Source organism: Bombus fervidus, chromosome 11, assembly GCF_041682495.2.
Source record: "Bombus fervidus isolate BK054 chromosome 11, iyBomFerv1, whole genome shotgun sequence".
Lineage (NCBI taxonomy): Eukaryota > Metazoa > Arthropoda > Insecta > Hymenoptera > Apidae > Bombus > Bombus fervidus.
In genome coordinates this window covers 5,925,584-5,951,743 of record NC_091527.1, presented here as the reverse complement: position 1 = coordinate 5,951,743, position 26,160 = coordinate 5,925,584, and the positions used below count along the sequence as shown (strand labels likewise).

Sequence of the window (26,160 nt, the reverse complement as noted above, 5' to 3'; positions counted from 1 at the left end):
AAGAAAAAAAAACACTGCATTTCACGAGGGAAGATAAGCTCGCATAGAATTGATCTCCAATTAAACTCTTCCTTCTAATTAAAAAGAGAATTACGATGCTATGAAGAAAGATTGTACAGGATTGTCAAACATTAACGAGATCACACGATTGATACTCGTTTAATGTTTTATCTAATCGGAATTATGTATACACATAAAATCTAGCTTGTCATGCCATAAAAATGCAAACTGTACAATCATCTTGTACATACTGTAAGTGACTAATAAAAATCCAATTGTGTATCAAATACACAACGGTACAAAATGATTTAGCTTCCTGATATTTCATCTTTATGTTATATATCTTATATCTTGTGTTATGATGATATTAAAATATTCAATTAATCAGGCACTTTGAAGTATCAATGTAGATCTTTTGTCTTTTTATCTGAAATACTGACATAATACGATTGAACGAGATAAAATACTAATTCATAGTCTTGTTACAAGACCAAGAACGTAACTTTTAAAGATAAACAAATAATAATACGATCGGACAAAATATCATTCTTTTCTTTTTTTCACGTTTCCTTCAAATGAAAGTAAATGCTAATTTATTATCGATCTGGATTTTCTGTTAATTCCCGGGTTATTTACACTCTGTGTACTGAGAAAATAAGTAAATCTTGTATAGTACGTTGACATGTACTTGACCAATGGCACGTGCCTGTATCTAGTAGCTAATTATCATTAGCTATTTACATTTACTACGACTGAGTTCTAGTTTAAATCGATTATGTACAACGCTCAGTCGCAAAACGCAAAGGAAATCTGTTTGTAAGAATCTCTCGAGTTCAGCGTTTGCTGCATTTTCCACCCAAAGCACGTTGTCGAACTAAAGCAAATATAATTTACTTTTTGATTACAGGACCAAGCACATGGGTATCGAAATTCCCAATGGCGGCAGGATCGAGGCAGAGCCCCGTGAATATCGAAACCGATAGAGTTGAATCGGATCACGAGGCTTTGAGTAGCAAACCCCTGCTATGGAAGTATCCGGCAACCGCTTCCCGGAAACTTGTTAATCCGGGTTATTGCTGGCGGATGGACACCGACGGCGAGGGCACGTGTAAGTTTATTTTCATTTTCCACGAAACGATCCGGGAAAGCTACTTATCGCATCGAGCAATTGGCCAGTGCCTTTCCGAAGTTGTATATGTAGATACAGATAGGTACCATGCGTGACCAAAACTACGTTTATTCTTAGCCTGTGATTGGAGTGAAATTGAAACTAACAACGGAATAGAGTACGTTTAAGTGTCAAGATTGGAACATAATAGTAGATACTAATACGGAATAAGAACATTAAATGGTTATAAACTTAGGATAATTCATAATTGAGAAGAATTAAAATGGATCAATAAGTCTCTTTACCATGATTAAACAGCACTCAGAAAATGTAATTTTATCTGAATAATATCTTAGATCATGTTCTTCTGGATATTTAATTATTTTCATAGTTAAATTTCATTGTATACATACTCCTCGATTATTAATAAATTCATCCACCCTTTTTTCCTCAGAGTAGAAATTTAAAAGAATATCTACGTGCATTGTAGTTCGTCACTTTTTAATCATCGTAACACAATTTTCGTAAATTTCGTTTTTATATATATATATATTAGGTTGTCCGAAAAGTTTCTTTCGTTTTATGAGGAAATAATAGACGCACAATGTTTTTTGTTTTATATTAGTTTATTGAATTATGCACGAATGTAATAATAGAAATATAACAAAAAGGATCATACCTAATTCAATAAAATAATATAAAACAGAAATTGTTCAATTGTTGTTAAGTACAATTATATATATATATATTATTTCTATTATTTATTTATATTATATATATATAAAATTGTAGTTAATACATTTAGCAATATTAGCAAAGAAATCGGTCGAAATTTGACTGGATCTGCGTCGGTGATTGAAAGCGTGCTAGAACTTTCTTATAAGGATAAAAATAGATTATGAGACCTTCAGAGCGGGTTAATAAATAAGATAGACGAACGTCCATTCAGAAGATAGGATAAAAAATGTCAATTCGTTCATCATTTCGTATTAATCATGTAGATAACATACGAATGGTTGTAAAGTAGTTGAACGGACTTGGCTCGTGGTATCGCTTCTTGACTCCAATATTATTTATCATTGCGGATGGAAAAAGAGTGGTTTCGGGGTTAAGAAACGCGGCGTGCCGTGCTGTGTCGCTCGTTCGTGCATTTAAATGCGAAACTAAGAAGTCGTTCGTTAGTTGAAAAGCCTGGGACACGCCGTGAGAACGATTTCGATCCGCAGCATTGAATTGCAGATCGACCACGAATGCAAATATCTCCCCTTCCCAAAGATTCAGTAAGAAGAAACCTCTTCTGGATAGTTGGATCGTGAAATCCATCGAAACCTTTAACACTTCTCCTTCAAAGCTTCTTCTTCAAGAGAGAAAATTCTGAAAATTCTGAAAGTAGAAATTATCAGGTTAATTATCATTTGTAATTGTTAGCTTGACTTCTTTGTAATTTTCACTCGGATAAGACAAACAATTGAGGAAGCGTTAGATTTTAAAGAATGGTCGTTGATGTCTTAGCAAGAAGATTTCTTTTAAACGCAGAGAATACATTTTTTAGTTAAAATTTCAGGAAATATCTAAACATTGTTATCTCGGTTAAAATTCTTGGAGGCTTAGCCCGCAAGAAACCTCTTCAATTCGAATTCCATTAAAAAGATCCGTTTTATCAGATAATAAATAGAAATATCGCAGAATCCAGTGGACGACAATTTCCTTCATTTGGCTGTTATTAATTCGAATCTTTAATTGATCCTACTGTTGACAAAGCAAGTATACGATGTTGTTTTCATCACGATGACCCAAATATTAGTCCATGAAGAGCGACGGACTTAATCTGAAGCAGTTCGAAGTAGATTTCAGTGTTAACCGCGACTAGAAGCTAATTGGTTGCATGCAAGGGCCACGAAACGTGGCTCTAATCGTCCATTTCCGACACTGTGAGAGCCGGTTCGCCTAACAGGAACCCGTCAGAGGAAAAGCTTGCGTTTGCATTTCGTCATCAACATCGTAAATCCCGCGGCCGTAAAACTTTATTCTATGCTTTACCATGATCAACCGTCTTATCTGTCGTATTGAAATCCTCGTGAGATTATCACGAGCGAAGAGAAAAAATAAAGAAGGAAAAAAAAAACAATTTTTACGAAAGAAATCACCCGTTGAAACTTATATTACACCTTAAGTACAGGATCGAGTAGATTGCAATTTATATACTTGTTATTAATTCGATAAGTAGTATACAGGTTGTATGGTATACAGGTTGAAGTTCTATGCACTGGCTCACGAGAGTATTTCGACATTTATTATCGAAATATTTTATGCACGTATTGCGTGTATCATATGCATAAATTCTTCGAAAGTGCATTAGCTGTATAATGAGACACGAGTGTCATGATCGTGTTGGTCAAATTTGAAAGTAATCCGACAGCGTTCGAATATTTTCCTGTCCCACTATATGTATGTTCGGATGATCGTTTAATTGTTCTTTGAATAAAAACGTTTGATCGTGTAAGAATAGACTCGAGTTAAGTTAGTCGAAGGAGTAAAAGTGCAAGCCAAGATATAGGGAAGTTTGACATTTGAAACGATAAAAAACTGTATTCGAGATAAATCTTCGTTTCGAACGGCTTCGATAATTTTTATCCTTTCCTATGTGTCAACACTTTAGAAGCAAATAATTTCGAATATCAGGATGATGTATCAGTGACCGTGGTTTACTTACTTTTATCAACTTGTTATCCATCATTTTACAAAAAATTGATGATTATTCCTTGCTTGAGGAATTCGGAAATAATCAAGGCAATTTAAAGCGAACGAATCAAAGATTGTTAATCGACGCTGGTATTCGAACGAGTTGCTCGTCACGAAACGCAAGATAACAAAAAAAGACAGATTATAATTGGTTTTTATTAATTATAATTGGAGGGGAAAGCCGTAGAACGAGCGTAGAGTGAATTGTGGTCATTGGCGTTTTCCTCGAACGCTTCGACAGCAGTTTCGTGCCAGTCGACCAGGCTTTTACCTTTGCGAGGTATGTTCGAAACGAGGACGGTCGTGCCGTGACGCATTATGCGTGCTCATACGTGGCAGGAACGAAACGTTCGCACGATGGAAATAGAGCAAAGTTTCAGGGAATCGATGACCCGATACCATCGATACAACGTGGTCCATTTTTATTAACGATGATAAATCGTCTTAAATAATCTGACAAACACACATCTTTAAATCTGACAAACTTGTCTATCTTTCGAAAATATTCGTGTTTCTTTATTCAACGAACTATTAGATCCTGCGTAATCGTTTCGTTGTCATTTAGGAGCGATAAAAACACGAATCTTGTTTGATGGTATAATTTGGGAATAGTATGGAAGCTTAACATCACATTAAGGATTTCAACATTTAATGGACTGATCGTTCCTTGATACGCTTTTTGATCGTATTTTGACAAGATTAGAGTCGCAACAAGGCAATACCATTAATATTAATAATAATTAGTAAAATTGCTATGCTTTTTTGTGGATAAAACGAGTACATACAAGTGAATTATATCAGAAGAAAAAAGATATTAAATTTCTTGTATATATTTGAATTAATAATAACGTGACATAGTACGCGATACTTATCGTTATCTTAATTAGATTATTTTGTACTTAAAAATTATCAGTCTCGAATGTGTTAAGAATGATATACATTTGTATACAAGAATCCGTTTATCTTTTGTTGTTTTGTGTAAATGTAGTTCACCGTGGCTATTCATTATCTTGTTGCAAACTTTGCCGAACCCACCAGCTTTGTGCCACTAATGACTTCATCGCGATACCTCTTCTGTGACATTCCCATTCAAGCAACTTTCGCAATTACATTTTTACCACGCAGCACTAGTTACTACTATAGGATTTCTATACTCGAACAAATAGGAAGATAGAATCTCTATACGGTGTTACATAGAAGCTAAGGGAATACGGCAATGAACATTGAAATATTTCAGACAGGTATAGAGTGAGAATCAAAAGCGGGTATACATCCGGGAGGCACGGCATTTACTCAAATATTCGTACGCGTGTGCTGCGCAAATTGAAAATTGATTCTAAAAACGTAGACTACGGATTTTTATGGAAATTCATATTTTTAAAAATGTAACCAGAAAGGTAGTAGTATCGTAGAAAGCATTGTAATACTTTTCGTATTATACGCGTTCTGTGTAATTTTACGTTTTCAAATTTTCCAGTAAATGCATAAAAATCCACAGTCTAGACACAAAGTATATAGAAATACAAATTAATAGTAAAAGAGAAACGTACATAAGCGTTTAGGAAAATCAATGTTGTACGAACGTTATTTTTCCAACACGTATACTCACTTTTGACTCTCGCTGTAGGATCGAAGCAGGTGATCGTTTATTCAGTTTGAAGCTACGCTATTCGATTCGAGAGTTCGTCGACTCTGACCCGCTCGCCATAAATCTTCTTTAACCTTTGCGGTTATGACGCGTGTGGGGTTTCTCTGTTCGCTTCTATCCCCTTACGACCCCAGTATCGTTCTTGTAATTTGGCTAATCAAGCGTATCCTGTAATTCAACGCGCTGAAACGATCCGCGTTCGTTCCAAGTGCCATCGTGGAAACGATGGAAACTTTTCTGCCGTCTGTTTTCGCGTTACACAACCGCGAAACCATAATACGGACTAATATTAGAATTCTTTCGCGTGTTGACGATGGTTTCGTCGAAAAATTCTACCGCGTATTCTCGGGGGAGACGAAGAATCGAGTAATAAATTTACGGTAAAGATAAATTCGGAGAATATTCAACGTCCGTTTGAAAGAGAAAACTTAAGGTCAGAAGAATAGAGGAGAATGATTTACATCCCTGATTCGCTATCTTTGTTTTTTATTTCTTTTTCCTTAGCATCGGTTTACATATCTTTTTCTTTCTGCAATTTTCTACTGATAAGATTACACTGTCGTTCAATGACGATTTGATTTTTAAATGGCCAAGCATGGTTACGTCTTTTTAAATGAAATTGCGACGATGCTTTCACAGTTTTGAGATTGTATCTTTAAATAAAATTAACGATGCTTCTACAGTTTTGAGTGGCGGACCTTTGATGGACGACGTCTACAAATTGGAACAGTACCACTGCCACTGGGGATGTAGCGACTCGAGAGGATCCGAACACACTGTGAATGGACAGGCTTTCGCCGGAGAGGTTAGTTCACTTCAAAAACGATTACTTCACTTTTGTAAACAATTGTCCGTAACAGCAACTCCAGCTAGATACGGTACATAAATTATACGTTTCATATACATATTCATTATAACTGTTGAATTGGAGCGGCAGGTCAGCCCGTTTTATTTAGTTAACGGGATAAGAATCAGAAAATTTTGAAAGCAGTTTCACAGCAATTTATCCACAGCTCACATATAAAGTTTTTAAATATACAAATATACAAATAAAACCTCCATTATTTGTTCGCACACAGATAATGGAAATCGATTCAATGCTGAATTTATTAAACAAGAGAGAAATGAAGATCTTACGAAATTTAAAGAAACAAAAGAAGTGTCTTATAGTTTCATCTACGACGAAAATGATATTCTAGAGGAATAACAAACTACATACACCTGGACTCTATGTGTGCAATATCCATGGTCAAGTTTCCACATTTTTATCAACAAATGCGACTGTGACAGATTTATTTACATATTCCACTTGCCAACTTTTGTTTCCTCTAGAATTCAGGCCCACGATGTATGATATAAATAGAGAGAGAGAGAGAGAGAGAGGAACAAATATGTTTCAACGGGATTTAACGCGAGATCGTTCGGCGTAATTTGCGATTCCGTGCACGGACAAAAGACGAAGAGGCCGCCTGCAAACGAATTTAAAAGGACGCACGTGGGATTGGTGATTAACCGTGCTCTCTAAACATTCTCAACAACCAGCGCGTCTGGCTTCGAAGCGAATCGTTAATAATTCACTGTCGAGGAGCATGATTCGTGTCACAATGATTCGTACGAACTTCTTACGGTTACGATTCGACCTTGTTCGAACGCGTGCACTTCGTCGTCCGTGAGTCGAAGAAAGATTCCAGCAATAACCAGTTTTCTAATTAATATGATCGTTAAAAGCACAATGCGTGCTGCGTATGTACTTCGCCCTCCAGTACCTAAGCCGAATCATTTATTTTCGAGACCAATTTCCTTTCTCTTTTTTTTTTCGTGTTTTACACTTTTAGAAATTCTGGAAACGTTCTGAAATGTACGAAGGCTACTATGGAAGAAACGCGATATGTTCATGTTTATTAATTTCCTGATTTTTATATCAGTTGATGATTAAAAGATGGCATTTTGATGACGAAGATAATACACGTCCAATGATGTACGACTTCAAAAATAGATACCACGAAGTTTCGTATAAAAGCAACGGTGATGACAACCGATATATTTTAAACATTCATGAATAGATAAATAGCAATAGCATACATTTAATCCTTGAATCAAGTTGAAAACAACAGGTTAGATGATATAGAAATAGTCGACAGTGTACTGAATTTTAAAATTATTTTTTTACGTAATAAAAAATAGAAGATGTAACATAGTGTTTCTCTGTAATATTCATTTACTATGTTAAGCTATCATCTATGGATATTTACTTATATTATCTGCGTCAGATAATCGTTTGTTATGTACAACTCCAGAATTATTTCAATAACGATGTTAGGAATTCAGATGAACCAGTTAACTGTGAAATTTTTCCTACGAACGATTAATTAAGTTTTTCCTCTCTTTCTTTTAGAGTAAATTTTTATTAGAACGTTACGTACCATGTCATTGTTTACGTTTCTATTCTGTTTCAAAGGAACCGAAGAATTAAGATAATTGTCTGTGCCATTTGTATGGAAATGACGAACAGAAAATTACGTAAGAAAATGTGTTCAAACTTCGTGAGCCTAAACTTTATGAGAAATGCCTTCGGTTGTTACGGAGCAAGGAACTAGACATCGATTGCGCAACGGAGAAGTTCTTTCATGATTAATTGTTAGAGAAAAACACGCGGCGGTCGCTTCGACGTTAAGAGGTTGCAATTGCATTCTCGAACAGTAGTATGAAATATGTTTGCTTGGGACTCGCGTTTGTTTGCCGTGCACGTCTTCGTTTCGATGTTCGATGCGGTTCGAGCGCACCGACGACAATGTACTTCCTTTTGAGTATACAGAATACCGATTAATTTATTAAACGGAAAAATTGAAGAGAAAGAAGATCGAAATTTGTATTTCTTCATTTTTATTTTTAATCTTGTATTTTAATTTCTTTTTGATTTTTTAAATGTTGCTAAATTTGTTAGCAATATTAAGGATACCAAAAGAAACGAAAATGACAAATTAAAATTAATATTGGTCAACTAAGATATCAGAAATAAATAGCTCAATTCTCCAGAAACATATTTTGTAATTTTTGATCACGAGATATGTCAGTTTCGCAGTTTCGTGAATTATATGTTAGCTTATTTCGTCAAGAACCACATGATGATCTATGAATTATTTGAGAAACTTGTTGCCACAATCATCACGAGTTTCAGCGATTCACGAAAGTAGCCTGCCTGAATTCCATGATTCATAAAGCATTATCTTTGTAGCTTTCTTCTCGATCGCATGACTCCATTAGTGATCTTTCTTTCGCAGTGATTTCAAGTCATAAATATTCAGCGAGACTAAGACTAGCGTGGTCTACTAAGATTGTGATGCAAACATCACGAGGAAAATTGTTAATATATCGGAAGACTGGTTTTTTCTTAGAACACGATGCATGCGAATCTTCCAGGAGATCGATCATCTGTTGATTTTGCAATATCGAATCTATTCACAACGCTTAATAAATTTGCATAATAATCTCTGACGCGTGATTTTTGTCGTTGTATTACATATTTGTAAACGGCTGATTTTCCATTGATTACAGTTGATGTTGACGAAGATTCCTGGAAAATGTTTGGAATAAAATATAAAATACAGGATATCGATTAAATTTCTAATTTAAGTAAAAAAAAAAAAAAAAGAAAAAGAAGAAATAAGTCTACAACAGCGATATAAAATTTTGCTGCGGAAATATCATTGTCTAAAAATTATTACAAATATCATCAGTATCATTTATTTTGTTCAATATATTCTATTTGCTATTTTCATGTTACAGTTGCACCTGGTGCATTGGAACACGAGTAAATACAACACCTTCGCGGAAGCTGCAAAGGCGTCCGATGGCCTCGCGGTCCTCGGCGTGTTCCTCAAGGTCAGTAATCATTCTTCACTGTTCTATTTTCTAGATACTCTATTTTCTTAGATACTATTTTCTAAATCTCTAAGTATCTTTGCTACGTTGATCTATTTAATTCATATTTACACCTACGTTAAGCTGTTAACTTCGGTTATTCTCCGCCACGAATAGGATGCAAATTTAAAAGCCAAGTTACCAATTTAATTATTATCGACAGCCAAATGAATGAAAATTAAGAGCAGGAAAATGACAAGATTATAAACAAGTAGCCATTTACAGGTAACATTAGATTCGAGTATCTACAACTATAATTACTTAACAAAGTTCTTGGAAAAATGAAGATAATTATGAAGTTACGATTTAGTTTCTCGTTATTTACGAGTTAACAGTGATTTTTTTAATGTAACGTAAGTTGATTATTAATGGTTATAAGGATAGGGGAGATCATAAATTTTGCCTATTCAAAGCCAATTTCCTCGCTATACTGGCTTACACGATAGAATAATTATAAGAGTGGGGATCTCCCTTAACGCTCTTTTTATCATTTTACTACATCTAATTTTCTATTGAGGCTTGCATGCAAAATAAAAATACGATAAGCCAGTAGAACAAATGGTAACGAGGAATAAAAATTTCCCTATCAAAGGCAGAATTTGAGCAATTAAAATCTATTATTAGAGTTGCGGTTATTAAACAAGACAGAGTCAGAATATAGCGTGATACCTGTCTCAAAGTCAGCGATATTTCAAAGCCACGACGGCAGATTCTTAAGATCGTAATCCGTTTATATACTGTTTTTTCTACGGGTGCATAGAACCGTATTCATAGAAACGTACCCATATTTATAGTTATCTGGGCTTCTAAATAAGCTCGTAAGCTCTCGTAAGCAGAATCCGTAACAATGACGCGGTCTGCTTCATCATCTGTTTGATGACACGTTACGTAATCTTTCGAGAGCGAATCATTATCCGTTATTTCAAAGACAAAGTGAAATTCTCTTTTTATCAGTACGGTATCGCGCTACCAAGGACGAATGGAAATCATGCACGCGATTTTCAATTACCGGTATCCGCTAATTTTATTATAATATTTTCCACTTGCAATTAAAATTTTGCAGTTTATTGTTCGACTCTTTTTTTATATAACACGTTTGGATTAATAACGTTAGAGAATTTTAGATAACAATTAAAATGAAATAAATGAGAGACGAGATGGGTAAGGAGCATTGAAAGGAATTGCAGCGAATGATTTTAGATTAGCGACTTCCGCTTTGCACGATCCGCGAATGGAGATAGGTTTTGTCGTGCGAGAAGCGTACGAATAGATTTGGATATTCAATCGGAATTATTTTCACATAAAAACCACGCGCAGCGATTGCGAAATCGTTGTTAGAATATTTGCGGAACGTTATAACGCGAGGCAATTCGAAAAATAACATTGTGCAATCGATTGCTTATAGTAGTCGTTGTTTGCTGGAAATTTTCATCGAATTTGTGCCGGTCAAACAGATTATTTACAGCCGCCAATATTGCACGGAAGTTGTTCAAATTTATTACAGCTGATTACGTACCGGTAGTCCTGTGTAACTAACTTCCTGTGTAGCATTTTATAAATTTAGAATAGAACATTTCCTCGGCTAAATCTAACTTCATTCGTATCAATATCCAAGACAATATCATATCAAAAACTTAAAATCTTTCTGTCGTAATCTTAAGAAAATATTCCATTAAATTTATCTATAAATTGAAAATATTTCTCCAAGGCCTTGAAAGTTTAATATTATCTTTTACTATAATTCTCAGATAATGTTTCATTAAATTGTTCTATGAATTAAAAAAGGTTCACAGTAGAAACTTTTCTAATATGCTCCACAAATACAAGAACGTTCCTTCTTTTGCGCATTGAGTACAGCGTGAATCGTTTTAGAGCAATCGAGGATAGATACGTACGTAGTAATACGTTTCATCGCGATCAAAGTGCATATTACGCTCGAAAAAAAAAAACATTCTTAATCTTTAAGCTTGCTAGGTCTATATTAACAGACTTTGACAGGCCGTAATTTTCGTATATATTATTACTAAGCGATAAAAATTCAACGATCATTAGATAATGTACGGTCATTAATACTGGCTGTGCTCGGCTGAATGTATATTCTTGTCTACATTTTCTCTATACAAATTCCATTTCCTCGTTCAGCCATTTTTCTAACAACACCATCTTCCAAAGGCATTTTGCCTTTAATTAAATTGGACAGACAGGAAGGCGACGATCGTCCAACTTGTTCTTGATAAAACCAGTCGGCTATTCTAATAGCTGTTAACTGTGTTTCGTATAACGTCTGCAGTTTTCCTCGTTGCGTCACTATGAATATTTAGGCGTCTTTTGACTTCATTGAAAGAACAGTGTATGAATTAGGATGAAAATGCACTCGGTAATTTAACTCGAAATAAGAATGGATCGTTTAAAGAAAAGTTGAACTTTTCAACCAAAAAAATTTTCACGCGTTCGTTGCTTTTTTTTTTAGTAGAAATTACATAGATTTTTCGTTTTTGAAATTGTTTGAGAATGTTAACATAATTCCGTGTGAGAGTGAAATAATATAAATCATATTCCGAATTAGTTCGTTGCAAATTCCAGAACCGTACATTAAAATGTTCTTTCGTTTTGAATTGATTAAGAAGTGACACATGTAAGTTTTCCTTTTGACGGTTTTTGAAAATATATATCATACGACTCGGTTAAGAATATGAATATTTATGTATACAATAGAGATTAAAGGTTGATGATCGTACTGACGGAGTGTGTTGTGCAACGTTATAATTGCAGGTGGGAAAGACACACGAGGAAATGGAGAAGATCGCTCGTTTGTTGCCATATGTCTCGCACAAAAACGAAGTCGTAGAAATCGCAGATCCAATCGATCCCAGCAAGCTACTTCCTGGTCAGTATTCTATGAAAATATCGTCAATTTTATGTTCATTTAACTCCATTACTCACCAACCATAACTCCATTATTCACTATTAACCAATGTCAAACAAAAATCGTCAAAGAACTTATTTTTCTCTCGCCCATTAGTTGCAAAGGACTCTTAAAATTTTCATCCTACTTTCCAATCACGATCGCTTACCTCTTTAAAGCAGTGCTATCGTTTATGCTATCATTTATGCCACGCGAACCTAGTCACACAAAGGGAATTGGAAATTACAAACGAGACACGAAGCTTTCGCATGACAGATCCTTTCAAAATCGATAGAAATTTGCTTACCAAGCTTTCCAAAATGTCTTTAAAAATTCATTTATCGTCTTCCGCAAGAGAAAACAATTATTTGAGACAACGTCTCGGATAATTTAAATGACGGTCTTGATCGATCGTCATGTCCACTATATAGATTATCGTTTTAATAATGAATCACGTAATTTTTTAAAAAAAGCATTACGTTAATGAAGTTACGTAATTTTTCTCGTGCTCGATACTTTACATATTAATAAATTAGTATGCAGTTTAAAATATCAAACGCAAAAAACGCGAACCAATCCATCATACGACCGCGCTTTCTATCGTCTGCGTCCATCATTTATCGCGGTGGCAGATCTTATCGTTGGAAATATTTTACGACATTTTTCATTTTATAAGTCGTTCATTTTTGTAACTGAAGTCGTATTTTATTTCGTGCTTTCTGTTTCCTGATCCAGATGACAATGGCTACTGGACGTATCTGGGTTCGTTGACGACGCCACCCTGCAACGAGAGCGTCACTTGGATTCTTTTCAAGAAGTGCATCGAGGTGTCTCATCATCAGTTAAACATCTTCCGCAACTTACGTAAATTCTCCCGTGGGGAGGAGTGTCCGTGCCATGAGAACCATGGAGCGGTAAGTGTATTCAGTTTCACGTTTGCATTCTTTATACTGTTAATTCATTACGAAGCACATTTTGAAACAAGCAAGTTGGATAAATTGAGGAGAAAATAGAATATCACTCGTAGAAACCTTCAAACATTTTAGAGCTTCTAACACCAAAATTGGAGGAGTCCTACAATCGTCATAAATATTTACTATGTTGGAATTTTGCATAGATCTTGAATTTTAATCGAATATTACGATTTTTCATAAAAACCTACATTTAATACACCAGAATCTTGCATCGACATTGAACTCTATCGAATGTCTCATACTCAGTGAGATTTTACACAGTGTAAAAAAACAAAACTTACTAAATCTGACTCCCGACAAACGAACAAAGAATATTTCTAAAAATTGATTACAAACTCCCGTCGACGTCAACCAAGGTGGAACAAAACGCCCACTGGACACCTTCTCCATCGGTTCGATTAATCTTTCTCTCGCCCCGCAATTCCATCGTCTTGGCGATACATCGCACACCCTTTCCTTCCATTTTTTTCTCTCGTTTTATTTTTACCATAGCCGTGGCGCCGCGTCAACGTCCGACCGCGAAAGAATGAATTCCAGATCGGCGGAATCACGGCCCAGTTTTCCTAATTCCGGCGCTTGTGTGCCGCTTGTTTCAGGTAATCAACAACTTCCGTCCGCCGATGCCGCTCGGAAATCGCGTGCTGCGCGAGTGTGGCAGCTTCTGAGCCGGTTCACCGGCGATGCCGCATCGAGATCACCCGGTGCCGGGTGAAAAACGACGGGAAAGAAGCGACCCAGCCGCGTTGTCCACCATTATGGTGGACCATGGAGCGACCGCGACCACTCGACGCACTATGGTCGCCAAACTTGCATCGCCGTTCAACCTTCATTCTGTATCGTGGACCTTTCTCGCTGGGAGAACGAAGTGCCTTCTTTGTCTGTCGAGGATTTCCGGGATGGTGGTCGGAAGGAGAGAGGACGAAGGACAAGAGAAGATTTTTTATGGACAAACTGGTGGATGAAGACTAAAAGATACAAGCTGCTGAAGAAAATATATTTGTATGGTGTAATTGTAGGCATCAAGGCAGTGAAGAAGGTTCATTTGTAAATTGTTGTTGCTTCAGGTTTATTCTTCTAGGTATAAACAATTCAATTTTACGCTAGAAATTAGGCTATATTTCTTTCTATATATATCTCACTGATGCTTCGTGTTTGTTATAAGAAAACGAACGATAATAGAATTTTTGCGGTGATATTTGATTTCCTTCATTTGTCTGGAAAACACGGTGTGTCGATGAGACAGAAAGAAAAGTACATCGGCTGATTTATTGGTCTACAGCAACTATATATAATAGCGTATTTCTAATGTAAAATCGAATGACGTATAACTAGAAAAATAAGTTACACACTACATTTTTGTACACGAACTTCCTTCGTGTCTTAATGTCTACAATCAGTTTCTAAACATCGGCTACTTTTTTTAACACTCTGTATATTCTGGATACGTCCTTCGAGGAGTTTTAGTATATAAGGTTGAATTAAGTAGGATAAATGGAATGATTGGCGAGTGATTGAATAAGATGCTGTCCACCGTTAATGATAAATGAGATTTTTTCTAATCAATCGTCCAATATTACTTATGGTATTAAAAGGAGAAGATAAAGTATTGTATTAAGCAACAGGGTTTTAATTAGTTTAATTAACTTTGAACGAACCATAGCGGCGATCTATGGTAAGAAAAAAGAAATTTCTGGACAGCATTAGAGTTGTAAGAAAGGAATGTACAAAGAATCGTGTAAAGAGTGAAATTTGGAAATCATTTCAAAGGCACCATGACACAGAACGTTCGATGAACGTGTAATAGTGGTATACATGCGTGTCTTGTTTGAATGATCGGGTACAATAGAACGATAGATGTGTTAACGCTTGTTCATGATCTCGACGATAATCGCGAAAGAACAAAGCAATGCGTGAGCATTTCACTTCGATTCCAAGTGCAATTAAAAAAACGTAGTTGAAACGGGAGGATTTCGCTTGAACCGTATCATAGGGTAGATACTATAGATATTTAGTTGAAACTTTTTGCGACTGCTTGTTTTAACGGATTCGGAAACGAGTAACGTGCCTATACGTAAATATATTCACACTAACACGGAAGATTCACTCAAATTTCAGCGGTTTATAGGAAATTTTTTAAATCGTAATTTTTAAAACGTTTTACAAAGATTTTAGAACAGGCCCGTCCACTATTGATCGGTCCACCAAGGATCTGATAGTAAATCGGACAGACACCATTATTTATGGAATGCTGTATGGTGATTATGTTTCGCGTATAAGTAATTATATACACTATATACGTATATCTTTACACGTATGTACGGGTGTGACGTTCAATATAGATGTTTGCGGTTTGTATAGTTTGTTAAAATGTCCGAGGCTGTCGAGTATCATTGGCCATCAATGTGAAAATGCAGCTAACGTTACCCTAATGTTTGATTACGCGTATCAATCTCTTCTCGAAATTAACTCGTGGATTGGAAAGACGTAGAATTATTCTTCTATAGAATTAAACAAAATAATTAAATTTAAACAGAATATTTTCGAGACTTTTTCAAACACGAAGAGACGAGCGTGAGTAGAGGTGCCATTTTACATTACCCACACGATAATGGTAATCTTCCTTCTAAGTCACTTTTCGAAGAACAGAAAGAAAACGGCTCGATACGCCTCGGACTATGCACGCCTATGTGCCTTTTTAATCACCTACGTGAAGTAACATGATTGTATAATGTTGTTAATACATATTAACTTTCGTATCTGAGATCATTGAGTATTTTTCACTCAATTATTACAGACGCGAAGAACAATGGAATTATCATTTTTGCATATTGCAATTTTATTTTGTAACAGATGCTTTTGTCGTGATGACAACGCCTCGTTCATATACATACATATTTCTTTCTTTCATTTTATCTAATCAAAATCGGGTAACCACACATAAAGGAAGTGCAGTGGTTACAACAAATATTTGCACATATCTTCATTTTTCAACGAAGCTCTTTTGTTATCAGATTCTATATTTCATTTTCATAATATCAAATTTTCGTAGTCATATGAAGATATGAAACTTAATCTATGGGATCATGCAATATATTATAGCAATATATTGTATTATAAATATGTCAATTTCTTTAAATTCGGTAAAATTGTAAATCTAGGTAGAAGAAACAGTGACAAAAAAATATTATACGATCACAATGTTAAAGAAGTAGAATTTGATAATGTAAATTGATTCAAAGTTGTTGGTATAATTGAATTTAATTAATTCATATATAAATACTCTAATAAATACAATGGTGTGGAAATACTTTTCGTAGCCATTGTAAATGACTGCAATCATACTGAAGATAATGGGTGCAACATTTGCATGGAGGTGTAAAAGAAGTTTACACGAGCTACCGATTCACATATTATTCAACCCGGTTTTGATTATTGTAATATATTTGCGTGACCATCGATCAGAGATCGTAAAGAGCTTTCTTTGTACCGGAGTAACGAGTGTCAGCTTTCAATATGCTAGTTGAAACGCTGAAAGTTTTACTCCTCCTCTTACTGTTGGTTTTCTCCTGAAACGTGTATTTTACGTTAATGGACATTTTACTTCGAACGTGATAATGGAAAACGTCGTGTTATTCGTTCGTTCTCGGGAACGATGATTGTATCTAACTTTTCTTTTTCCTCTCCTTCCTATATTTATTGTTGAACACGTGAGAAGCAATCTGTATATGTATTTCGTAGCATCGACTGTGATAAAAGAAAAAGTAAGAAAAATGGTAATAAAGGGTCGCGAGAGATCTCGCAGCGATAACATGTTTAAATATTTGTTTGAAACCTAATATATTCCTTATATAACCATTTGTATATGTCCGGTACACGAATCTATAATGAATTGCAAATAATTCATTTCATCTATTTACTTTTGTGTACTCAATAATTGAACCGCGTAATTTTATGCATTTCTGGGAAATTTGAACATGCAAAAACATATAAAATAGCCAAAGATAAGAACTCTTTGTAATACATATTTAGTTGATGAAATCTTTTATCTAAATGGCCATTTTTTAATTATATTCATAAAAATATGAATTTGCGTAAATATCTGCAGACTACTAATAATATACCTCATTTATTTTTACTTTTATGGTCAATTGCCCTTACGAATAATATTCAAAGAAATAACTTGTCATATTTCATTGTTACAAAAGGTTAGGAACATAAAAATTATGGTAAGTTGGCAGAAGGCATTTTCTATAACGAAGAATAAAAGAAACAAGATGCAACAACGACTTACTACCGTTAATTCAGTGGAGAAAGCGTCCACCTGAAAACCGGTTTCAATGGTCGATCCTGGGATTCGTGATTATATTATAATGCCAAAAACTAGGTATAGGATGGACCCATTCACCATGTTCTGTCCTTGGTTAATAATCACGGTCATATAAATCATATTTGACCGTGGCCAATGATAATAGACATATCTTCATACAGAATCACAGACGAGGTACAGAATAACACGCAATCATTTTTTGTGTCACACAATTTGAGTACATCATTCTCGTATCGTATACATCGCAATCGATTCAGTATACTAGTGGCACAGACAAGGTATAGGCACGTTTCCATGCATCTTCAGCTGTTTGCGCGCGTTTCTACGCGTCGTCACGTATCTACGTGCGTCTCAATACTTCTAGGAGCATTTCAACACGCCTATGCCCTTATACATCCTTGTTGCACATTGTCGCCTTCCTTTTTTATCACCACCAGTGCAGCTCATCCTTGTCGGACACTATCGCCTCTTTTGATTAACACACGTACAGTCTGTCTTTGTCGCACTCAATGAAACAGGTCTGGAAATTGAACAAAGAAAATTCAGAGGCGACTTCAACAGAAGGATTAAGTTATTTGACCTCTAATTAAAAGCGTTATGCTGTATAGAGCAGAGATATGGGATCGGAAAGAGCGATGCAGGCTGGAGGTGATACAGAATAAGTATCTCAGATGAATATTCAGGCTCAAGTTGAACAACTCAAGATACATTGTAAAGGCTGAAACAAATAGAAACAAAATTAGAGTAGAAGCAGGTATAAGGAATGCAGCATTTGAAAGAAAGATAAAGCGAGAGTTAGATAACGGAATGTTTAAAAGAGACAGAAAAAGAGGGTGCTGTTTTTCCTCTGAGATTGTTAAATTTCTTTAGCGCTTACGGTAAGAATTATAGAGTGACTCATCGTGTATTACAGATTTTTAAATATCAATCAAATTTGTCGAGCATAACTTTCCTTCTGTACGTTCAGTGTAAATATCACCCACCTCTGGCTGTTTAGATATTTTTTGTTACGTTACGATCTTGAACCATGTAATTACATCAACAATTGAATTTTTTTTCTACTATGGTTCTAAACATTTCTGTTTAAAATAAAAGTACATTTTACATGTTAAAAGTTACAAATGTTTATTAAATACGTAATAATAATAATAATTAATAATTGGACTACTATGTTATATGCATAGTACACTATATATATTATAATGTATTATGCTATATATATACAGCATATAATATATTAGTATATCTCAAATAAAATATTCTAAAAATTCCAGAAAGTATCTTAAAAAGAGCAAATTATATTTTCACAATTTAATTTATACATTATTCATAAATATAACTGATTATAATGATTTGGTTCATTAGTTAGTTATTATTCAAAAATATATTTTTATAATATATATCAATTTACTCTAGACATTTAAAGTAACTAATTGGACCTTTTATATTTAAAATTTGATAGTTATTCTGAATGTGATTAAATGACTTGCATTATAAAATTTAACAGAATTTGAGTTTAGATGTTGCTTTATATTAATATACTTGGTAGTTTCTTTTATACAGATCATTGATTGATTCTGAAAATCACCATTTAGTTTTTTTGTTCTCTTTTCATAATCTCTTCTTTTCCTTTCTCTCTCTCCATTAAAATTTTTTGGCCAATAACATCATTTTATTTCGATCTAAAATACATGTCATCTTTAAGCTTTATATATATATAATAATCAATTCTATTTGATCAAATAAAATTATGACATGTAAGCGCAGGTATCTATGTCTTAAATTCATATATTTCAAAAGTGATCTAAATTTTAACTTACGCGTGTTTACTTTTTACGCGTATCTCACTGTTCAGCCTATCGTAATGTTTCTTTATTTGAAACATAATAAGGTCGCTAAGAAAGACATACTTTTTCCAGGAATTTGATGACTTGTATTCGTACTGCTCGACTTACCGAAGAGCAGCTCCTGCTATTTTCATTTCTCGTCACCATTATTCGCTAGATAAACCGTGGAGTGAGGTGTCAGTTTAATGTCGGAGACTGAAGTGGTTAGACGTCGCGATACGACGTTTAGTAGTCACGTTTGTGCGTATTTAACGTAGATTGTTGTTTTACTTTTATATAATTTATTAGTTTTATACATTACTTTAATATTTTGTGTAATTCTTTTGTGCAGTTTATTGCTCGATCACAGAGAAAATTTCAAGATATGGAAGGATGTCATCAATTTCAAATCGCCATTTCTTTTATTGCTCAGCTCTGTTTAACAGACAAAAAAAGTACGTCATGTTTTATATTTTATAAATATTCATATAATCATAATATTTGAGATATATTAGCTATATATTTTTTTTATTCTGAATATGATATTTCTTTATCCTATGGTAAATGAATAATAATTAGTTCGTAGTTTTGACAAAGCACTATTTTCATGAACAATCACTCGATAAAAAAAAAAAGATACAAAAGAGTAGTTTACTTCTTTTTCTGACATAAAGAACAAATTATAACATTCTTTACTTTGTTACAGATTTCTTCCAATCTTCACTTCTTTCACGGGATTCGACGAATTCCTATTTGAAGATGGCGGCTTCATAATAACTTTCCTCGGACCACAACGATATCAATGACAACGTTAGTCGTATCTAATTGTGAGTCGTAAACATTTTTGTTCCTCTGGTCGTTAAATCATGCCGCAGGGAAAAAATCCTCATCAACATAGGCGACGGTTGTATTACGTAGGACTTGTGACGAACATATCGGATGCAGGTATTTATTATCTTTGTGAGTGAAATTTTTTTATGTGTACTTTATTCATTAGTTCGGAATAGATTTCTTTGCACATCGCGTTCTGCATTTTGATATATAGAATTGACACAAATAATCTGATATTGATAATTATTCTATTCGGGCGCAATGCTCGCTGAATCTTAAATCTAGCTCGAGTCCTTCTAATCACAAAACAGAAAATATTTTATGAAAGTGAAATGAAAATACAAATTGCGAAAGCCAGTTCAAGTGCATGTGGGCGATCTTACTGATCGCTGTACGTTTTTATCTGCGTGCTCGAACAATATGTAAACGTTCGTTTCCCGACCCATTTGGGACATCGATCGCAAGTCAGAGAACATGGTGGACAAAATCATGGACTGGTAGCACACTTCATTCGAGCTGTTAGTTTCACCGTTGATTCTTGAAATGAAATCGGTTGAAAAAGGTCGGACACGTGAAACGACGTGGAATGCAATTTTCTTGCTGCTTTCTTGTGCTTCTATACCCAGTTGTCCCATCGGAAGTATTACGTGTTTTATGATGCCTCAGGAATGAATTAATATTTGATGTATAGTCGTTGACATACTATATCACAGGAATATAACAAAAAATATGTAGTTAATATATATATAATATTATTATTATACCTATAAATGTTTTATAATTTGATTGCTTTGGAAAAGTTGCCGGGCAAATTGATTGTTCACTGCTACAGTTCCAAATACATATACATAACCTTAAATTTGTCTAACAATAAAGCATAGTGTGCTTTCCTCTACGGTTTAACAAAAAACACGCAATAAGGGAACATGCTATCCCGGGAACGTGTTCAAACCTGACTGTGACATGTTTTTACATGTTGATGTAAAGAAACTCTTGAAATCTATTAAAAGATTTAATCTTTGTTGCCTTTGTTGATTTCTGTTATCAAATCGAATAAATCTCATAATTTTCGTCAAGTTATTTCACATAGTCCATAACGTTTGAGAAAAATTCTGGACCCCATTGTTTGTTCCATAGAAGTGACATATTTACATTTTTAGCTTCCTATACGCCTCGTACATACAGGAGCGCAATAAATACATATAATTTTGCAGTGGACAGATCTAATTTGGTTCCCAACATTCGAAATTCCTCTTCAGTCCAATCTACGACGAAGGGGACAACCACCGTTGTGGAGGCGTGATCTAAACACCCAGGGTCGGTTCGTTTTCCCATAACCCTTCCTAGCACAAGAGTACAAGTTCCGAAGGACTACCATCGATTCTTCAGCCCATTCTTTGTAACATCTCTACCGGTTCATTAGACCGGTATCCGGGACGTGATGCTTTTCATTTTCGAAGCCTGTTGCTCTTCTACCCTGCGATTTTGGGATCAAATCACCACTTCCACCAATTTATTCTAACGTTATACGACAGAGCGGACAACCTACACTGTAGTGGCATGATCGGGGTACGAACGGCCAGTTCGTTCCCCAGATCCCTTTCTAGCGCAAAAATACTAGCATCATCAATTCCTGGTTCCTTTGACTGCACCCAGTAATGGAAATGATGGTCGAATAATTATTAGGAACGTATTGGTGAATGATTATAGAGAAAATACTGTAATTGCATAGTGTAATCTTTGCTAGTGTACCAAATTTCTTTGTTATTTGTTGTGATCAATTGAAATAATGATTATACACAATAGGATGTCATTCACTGATACAACACGGATGCTTATCGGGTAGATAATGTCAGAGTATGTGCAAAGATATCTTGAAGGCACGTTGAATTAGGCAACGCGGGGAAAACGCGTTAGGTTTGCAACGTATTATGTGAAATCTTAAAATTCACCTTGTATTTTAATGATTGTTACATGAACATTTAGTTGTATTATTAGATTTTCAGTAGTTTCCAGTTTTCGTTGTCATAACACATGAAGGAATTTGGAGGTTCCGGAGAAACAATCAATTTTTGTTTAAAGATTAATAACTTGTCCGATGCATTAAATCGGATACGAATGAATGAGGGTTTGATCGCCAGAATTAGAGGATCATAACATTGGTAATTCATTATTTTCACATACTTCTAATAACGCAAATATATATATTTATAAGTAGTATTTATTTAAGAATTCTAAAATATTTTGTTATTTTTACTGTTGTCAGGTTTTGGAAGAAATTCTTTAATGGCTGAATGAATGAGAGAAAGAAGCAATAGATGGCACTATTTCAGATAATTGGAGAAATGTATCGTATATAGATCGGTCTCTATTTTATCCTATACTGAACCGATAATGTCGCATGTGACACTAAAATGGTATGGGGGTCTACGTAGTTCTCGTGTCGTGAAACATTTTTTTGTAATTTATTCAAGGTCTATCTTATTCTTGGTCAATAGCAATGCTATTAATAATAATTTTGAGACATAATATGGTCATAATTCATCATCTAAACATAAAACAAAAACATCTGTATCCATCATCGGTATATTATCGATAACCGGTAATACCATTTTTCTATCATCGGAGCAGTGACAGCTGAAAACATTGGCTTAAGCAGAATAAACGTAACGTTAAATGAGACCATAGACGGTAAGGTTGCATACATATACAGTTGAAGAAGGACTAAAATTCATATATATTATATTATTCTTATAATATAATTTATAGATTTGTTAATTTATAAATTGATATTGATCGTATCGTAAATTATCACGATACTTGTTAATTTTTATTAACAAATATTTTCTAAACACACTTGGTTTTTGGTATAAAATGAAACGTTCGCAGATTTGGAATCATTGCTTTAAATTATTATATAATTCTGAATCATCAATTTTCAATACCTTTTTATTATTCGAGAAAAAGTTAACCAAAATGTTAACGTCGAATGAAACTTAGAAATTTGTGTCTTCCTTAATTTTACTAAACACATATTAACACATATGTGTCATATGTAACAAATCATTTATATTTACACATCTTTAATAACTTTGCATATGATTTTAGTCGATTGTTGTATTCTCTTCTGTCATTCAGGAAGCTTCCATCGACGTTCTTCAAGCGTCGAAAAATGAATTCTCTTACCAGGAGTATAGGATGATACAAGAGATCATCTAGTACCGCCATTTTATTTCTACTTTTCTAGTACTGCGCGTCTATCTTACTCACCAGGAAAACATGAGCGTTCAGAGAAATTAAACTACAACTTCTTGCTTTTCGTGTTCTCCTATTATCCCCCTCTTGCGATGTTCTTATTAGGGGAACAATTGAATAAAGAAGTTGTCATGAAGTTGCCTGCGTTTCATATTCTCCTGTTATGCTTGTTAGAAGAGGGCCTTCAAAGGCACTCAACACTCTCGAAAATAAAATTTCGTATTAGGAGAATATAAGAATATAAGATACGAATATAAGATAAGAAATTAATTAAGAAGATGTTTTGAAAAAATATATTCAATTGCACAGCTTCTTAATAATTGATTATGTGGATATTTATATTCGGTAAAGTTTAATTCCGGTAGTAAAACGATAAAAAAGAAAAGAAAACTGCTGTATAATTAAATTTATAGATGTTTGTAATTTTTGTTTTAAAAAATTTGCACTTTTTTTTTATTTTTTTCAGTGACGAAGAAATAGAAAAGTGGAGAAGATTACTGCATAAATAAATTTCGTTTTCAAAAGTATAGTGCTGAATTCAACCGAATTAAATAATTCTCAGAGTGCAAAGAGTTAATATAGCTTTAATTAATTTTTTCTGGTATCTGTAATAATAAAAGTGACACAATTGTATCGTAATTATTTCTTAATATATTTATTTCTCGATTTGTTTGTAACGGGACTACACGGTAATAATAACATACAGATTAATCTTAAAGCTTTAAATCTTCGAAGCATCTTACCGCTCTACATATTCAGACGATAATCAAATAGCGGATATTGTCAACAATCACAGAGACTTTTATTTGACTTTTGTCGTGCGCGTTTCCTACTATTTAAGGAGAACGCGCAAGACGATTTCGCATAAAAATTAATACGCTCGTGGGAGGAGGAAACAAATGGAAACGCGTTGCGAGCTTAAAATTTAATTACAAAATGAGCGGCCAACGAATAGTGCCATTCGAAGATGCGAAATTAAAAAAAGAATGGAAGACTATAATATCGTTGGTCGATCGATCAAGGACGAATCATATTCTAAACTCGATTTACTTTTACTTTTTTCTCCTTTTCTCGTCTAAAGAATTAATACGACAAAAATTTATCGATCGATTCTTAGGAGGTAAATAGAAATATATCCCGAGAAAAAGAGAGCAAGAAAAGAATAAAACGAACCAGTCAGTCATTCAATAACTGTTAACTTGCTTAACTCATTATCGACTAATGATAACGCAATACGACTCTTAGAACTCTCTTGGTTAATTTATATTATCGAATTCTTTTAACATTGTAACTATGAAAAGAAAATCTAAAGGTTTGATTTACTTTTTCTTTTCGCATTTAGAGTCTACGATTTTGTAAAGATTGAAGAAATTGATTAATGATAAATTATTTTGTTTTGGTTAACCTATCGAAAAGGTACGTTCTAAACAATTTTTGCCTGTACATATAATGGGTACTTTATTCTAATTTTCAAGTTATACACAAAGGTATATTTCGTACCATATATATCTTGTGAAGCTGTCGAATCTGTTATCTCCCCGTGAATTTTAACGTCGCATTTTTTATCTCCATAGTAACGTATAAACAATGGAAAAAAATAGTAAAAGCTTGAGTTACTGAATTCCAAATAAGTAGCGTTAGGTTATTTAAGTGACGCCGGTGATATAAATCAGCAATTAAAATTCAGTAACGTTAGAAAAAAGAGGAAATTTCAAGTTACCCTCGAATAAGTACGATGTGCATTCCATTAGAAATTTTGTCAAATTCCATTTATTACAAGCGTGCTCGGTTGCCATGAGAGGCACTTACCGATAACGATGCAACTACATTGACAAAATTTTAATTTGGACACGCACACGCATATGCACGTAATAATCGAAGAGTGCTTGTACACAACACTATAAGTGGTAAAATTGAATGGCAAAAGAAAATTTTGATTTTTACTGGAAAATGTTCCAATCAAAATGTACCAACTGAGAATACTACAGTATAGTAGTTAAGTGCAATTATCCTTTCTAAGTAGTTAACAATAACGTTAGAAGATGGTGTTACAACGTTGCCTCTATAGGAAAAAATATAAGCACCAATTGACATTAGTTAAGTGATTTATGGCTTTTGTCTATGCCATCTACTTAAACGAATGGAACATTGAATTTTATCTACTACTAAGAGGTGGCACGTATGTGCTTTTCTACAGACACACTTGTTCTGTTTCATGAATTTAGACTACATTTGTGCGTAAGTTTACTTCCAGTGTTTTAACAAGTGCTCTTCAATTACAATGTCTAATGTACAATCTTAGTGTAGTTTGTAATGTTAGTGTACAATTTTGTATAAAATATAGAAATAAAGTACACATATGATATCAAAGGAGCTTTTGTGTATAACTCGAAAACTGGAACAGAACACCTGTTATAATAATAATAACATATGTCAAGCTCGCCGAAATTAGTGAGGTAGTAGCTTTTCGATAGCTTCACATTTTCTTTAATCATGGAAATTTTGTCCATGTCTCTAACTCGAATGGTGACTTTGTAAAGTATCTGATATTTTAACAGTTTTTTCTACCTTGGCAAAGCAACGCGTAAATCATACACGTTTTTCAGTGATGTTGCATTTACAT

General features: G+C 34.3%; 2 protein-coding genes and 1 long non-coding RNA gene across 8 annotated transcripts in view; 2 read left to right on the top strand and 1 right to left on the bottom strand.

Moving 5' to 3' along the window:
* The window catches only part of Cah1 (carbonic anhydrase 1), a 28,308-nt gene extending 11,842 nt beyond the window's left edge, over window positions 1-16,466 (top strand). Inside the window, exons 2-7 of the mRNA XM_072013179.1 lie at window positions 908-1,108; window positions 6,182-6,303; window positions 9,285-9,380; window positions 12,192-12,306; window positions 13,060-13,238; window positions 13,895-16,466. Coding sequence (XP_071869280.1) covers window positions 908-1,108; window positions 6,182-6,303; window positions 9,285-9,380; window positions 12,192-12,306; window positions 13,060-13,238; window positions 13,895-13,963 — 782 coding nt within the window. The 3' untranslated portion in view covers window positions 13,964-16,466. The remainder of the gene's footprint in view (window positions 1-907; window positions 1,109-6,181; window positions 6,304-9,284; window positions 9,381-12,191; window positions 12,307-13,059; window positions 13,239-13,894) is intronic.
* Window positions 16,467-19,258: 2,792 nt separating this feature from the next.
* LOC139992384 (uncharacterized) lies at window positions 19,259-20,261 on the bottom strand. Its single transcript, XR_011801096.1, has 3 exons — window positions 20,148-20,261; window positions 19,446-19,886; window positions 19,259-19,307 (listed from the first exon to the last, which is right to left on the bottom strand). It is a non-coding gene; the product is annotated as an uncharacterized lncRNA (long non-coding RNA).
* Window positions 19,580-23,673, top strand: LOC139992383 (uncharacterized). 6 transcript variants are annotated; one of them, XR_011801094.1, is made up of 6 exons: window positions 19,580-19,712; window positions 19,804-19,906; window positions 20,158-20,396; window positions 21,497-22,199; window positions 22,281-22,444; window positions 22,549-23,673. XR_011801094.1 is itself a non-coding variant. In XM_074111972.1 (6 exons), the coding sequence occupies exons 1-4, from the start codon at window positions 19,658-19,660 to the stop codon at window positions 21,583-21,585; spliced, it is 294 nt and encodes a 97-aa protein (XP_073968073.1). In that variant the 5' UTR covers window positions 19,580-19,657; the 3' UTR covers window positions 21,586-22,199; window positions 22,281-22,444; window positions 22,549-23,673. The 6 variants fall into 6 exon arrangements, 4 of the variants coding, with proteins under 4 accessions (XP_073968073.1, XP_073968074.1, XP_073968076.1 ...); XM_074111972.1 differs by having other exon boundaries at window positions 20,350-20,396; XM_074111973.1 differs by having other exon boundaries at window positions 20,158-20,411.
* The last annotated feature ends 2,487 nt before the right edge of the window (window positions 23,674-26,160 follow it).

Bases quoted from the DNA above. Each gene is read 5' to 3' on its own strand.
- LOC139992383 (XM_074111972.1), top strand. From the start codon at position 19,658: ATGTCGGAGACTGAAGTGGTTAGACGTCGCGATACGACGTTTAGTAGT. The intron at 19,907-20,349 runs GTACGTCATGTT...TCATCAACATAG, and splicing joins CTGTTTAACAGACAAAAAAA to GCGACGGTTGTATTACGTAG. The intron at 20,397-21,496 runs GTATTTATTATC...ATAATTTTGCAG, and splicing joins GACGAACATATCGGATGCAG to TGGACAGATCTAATTTGGTT.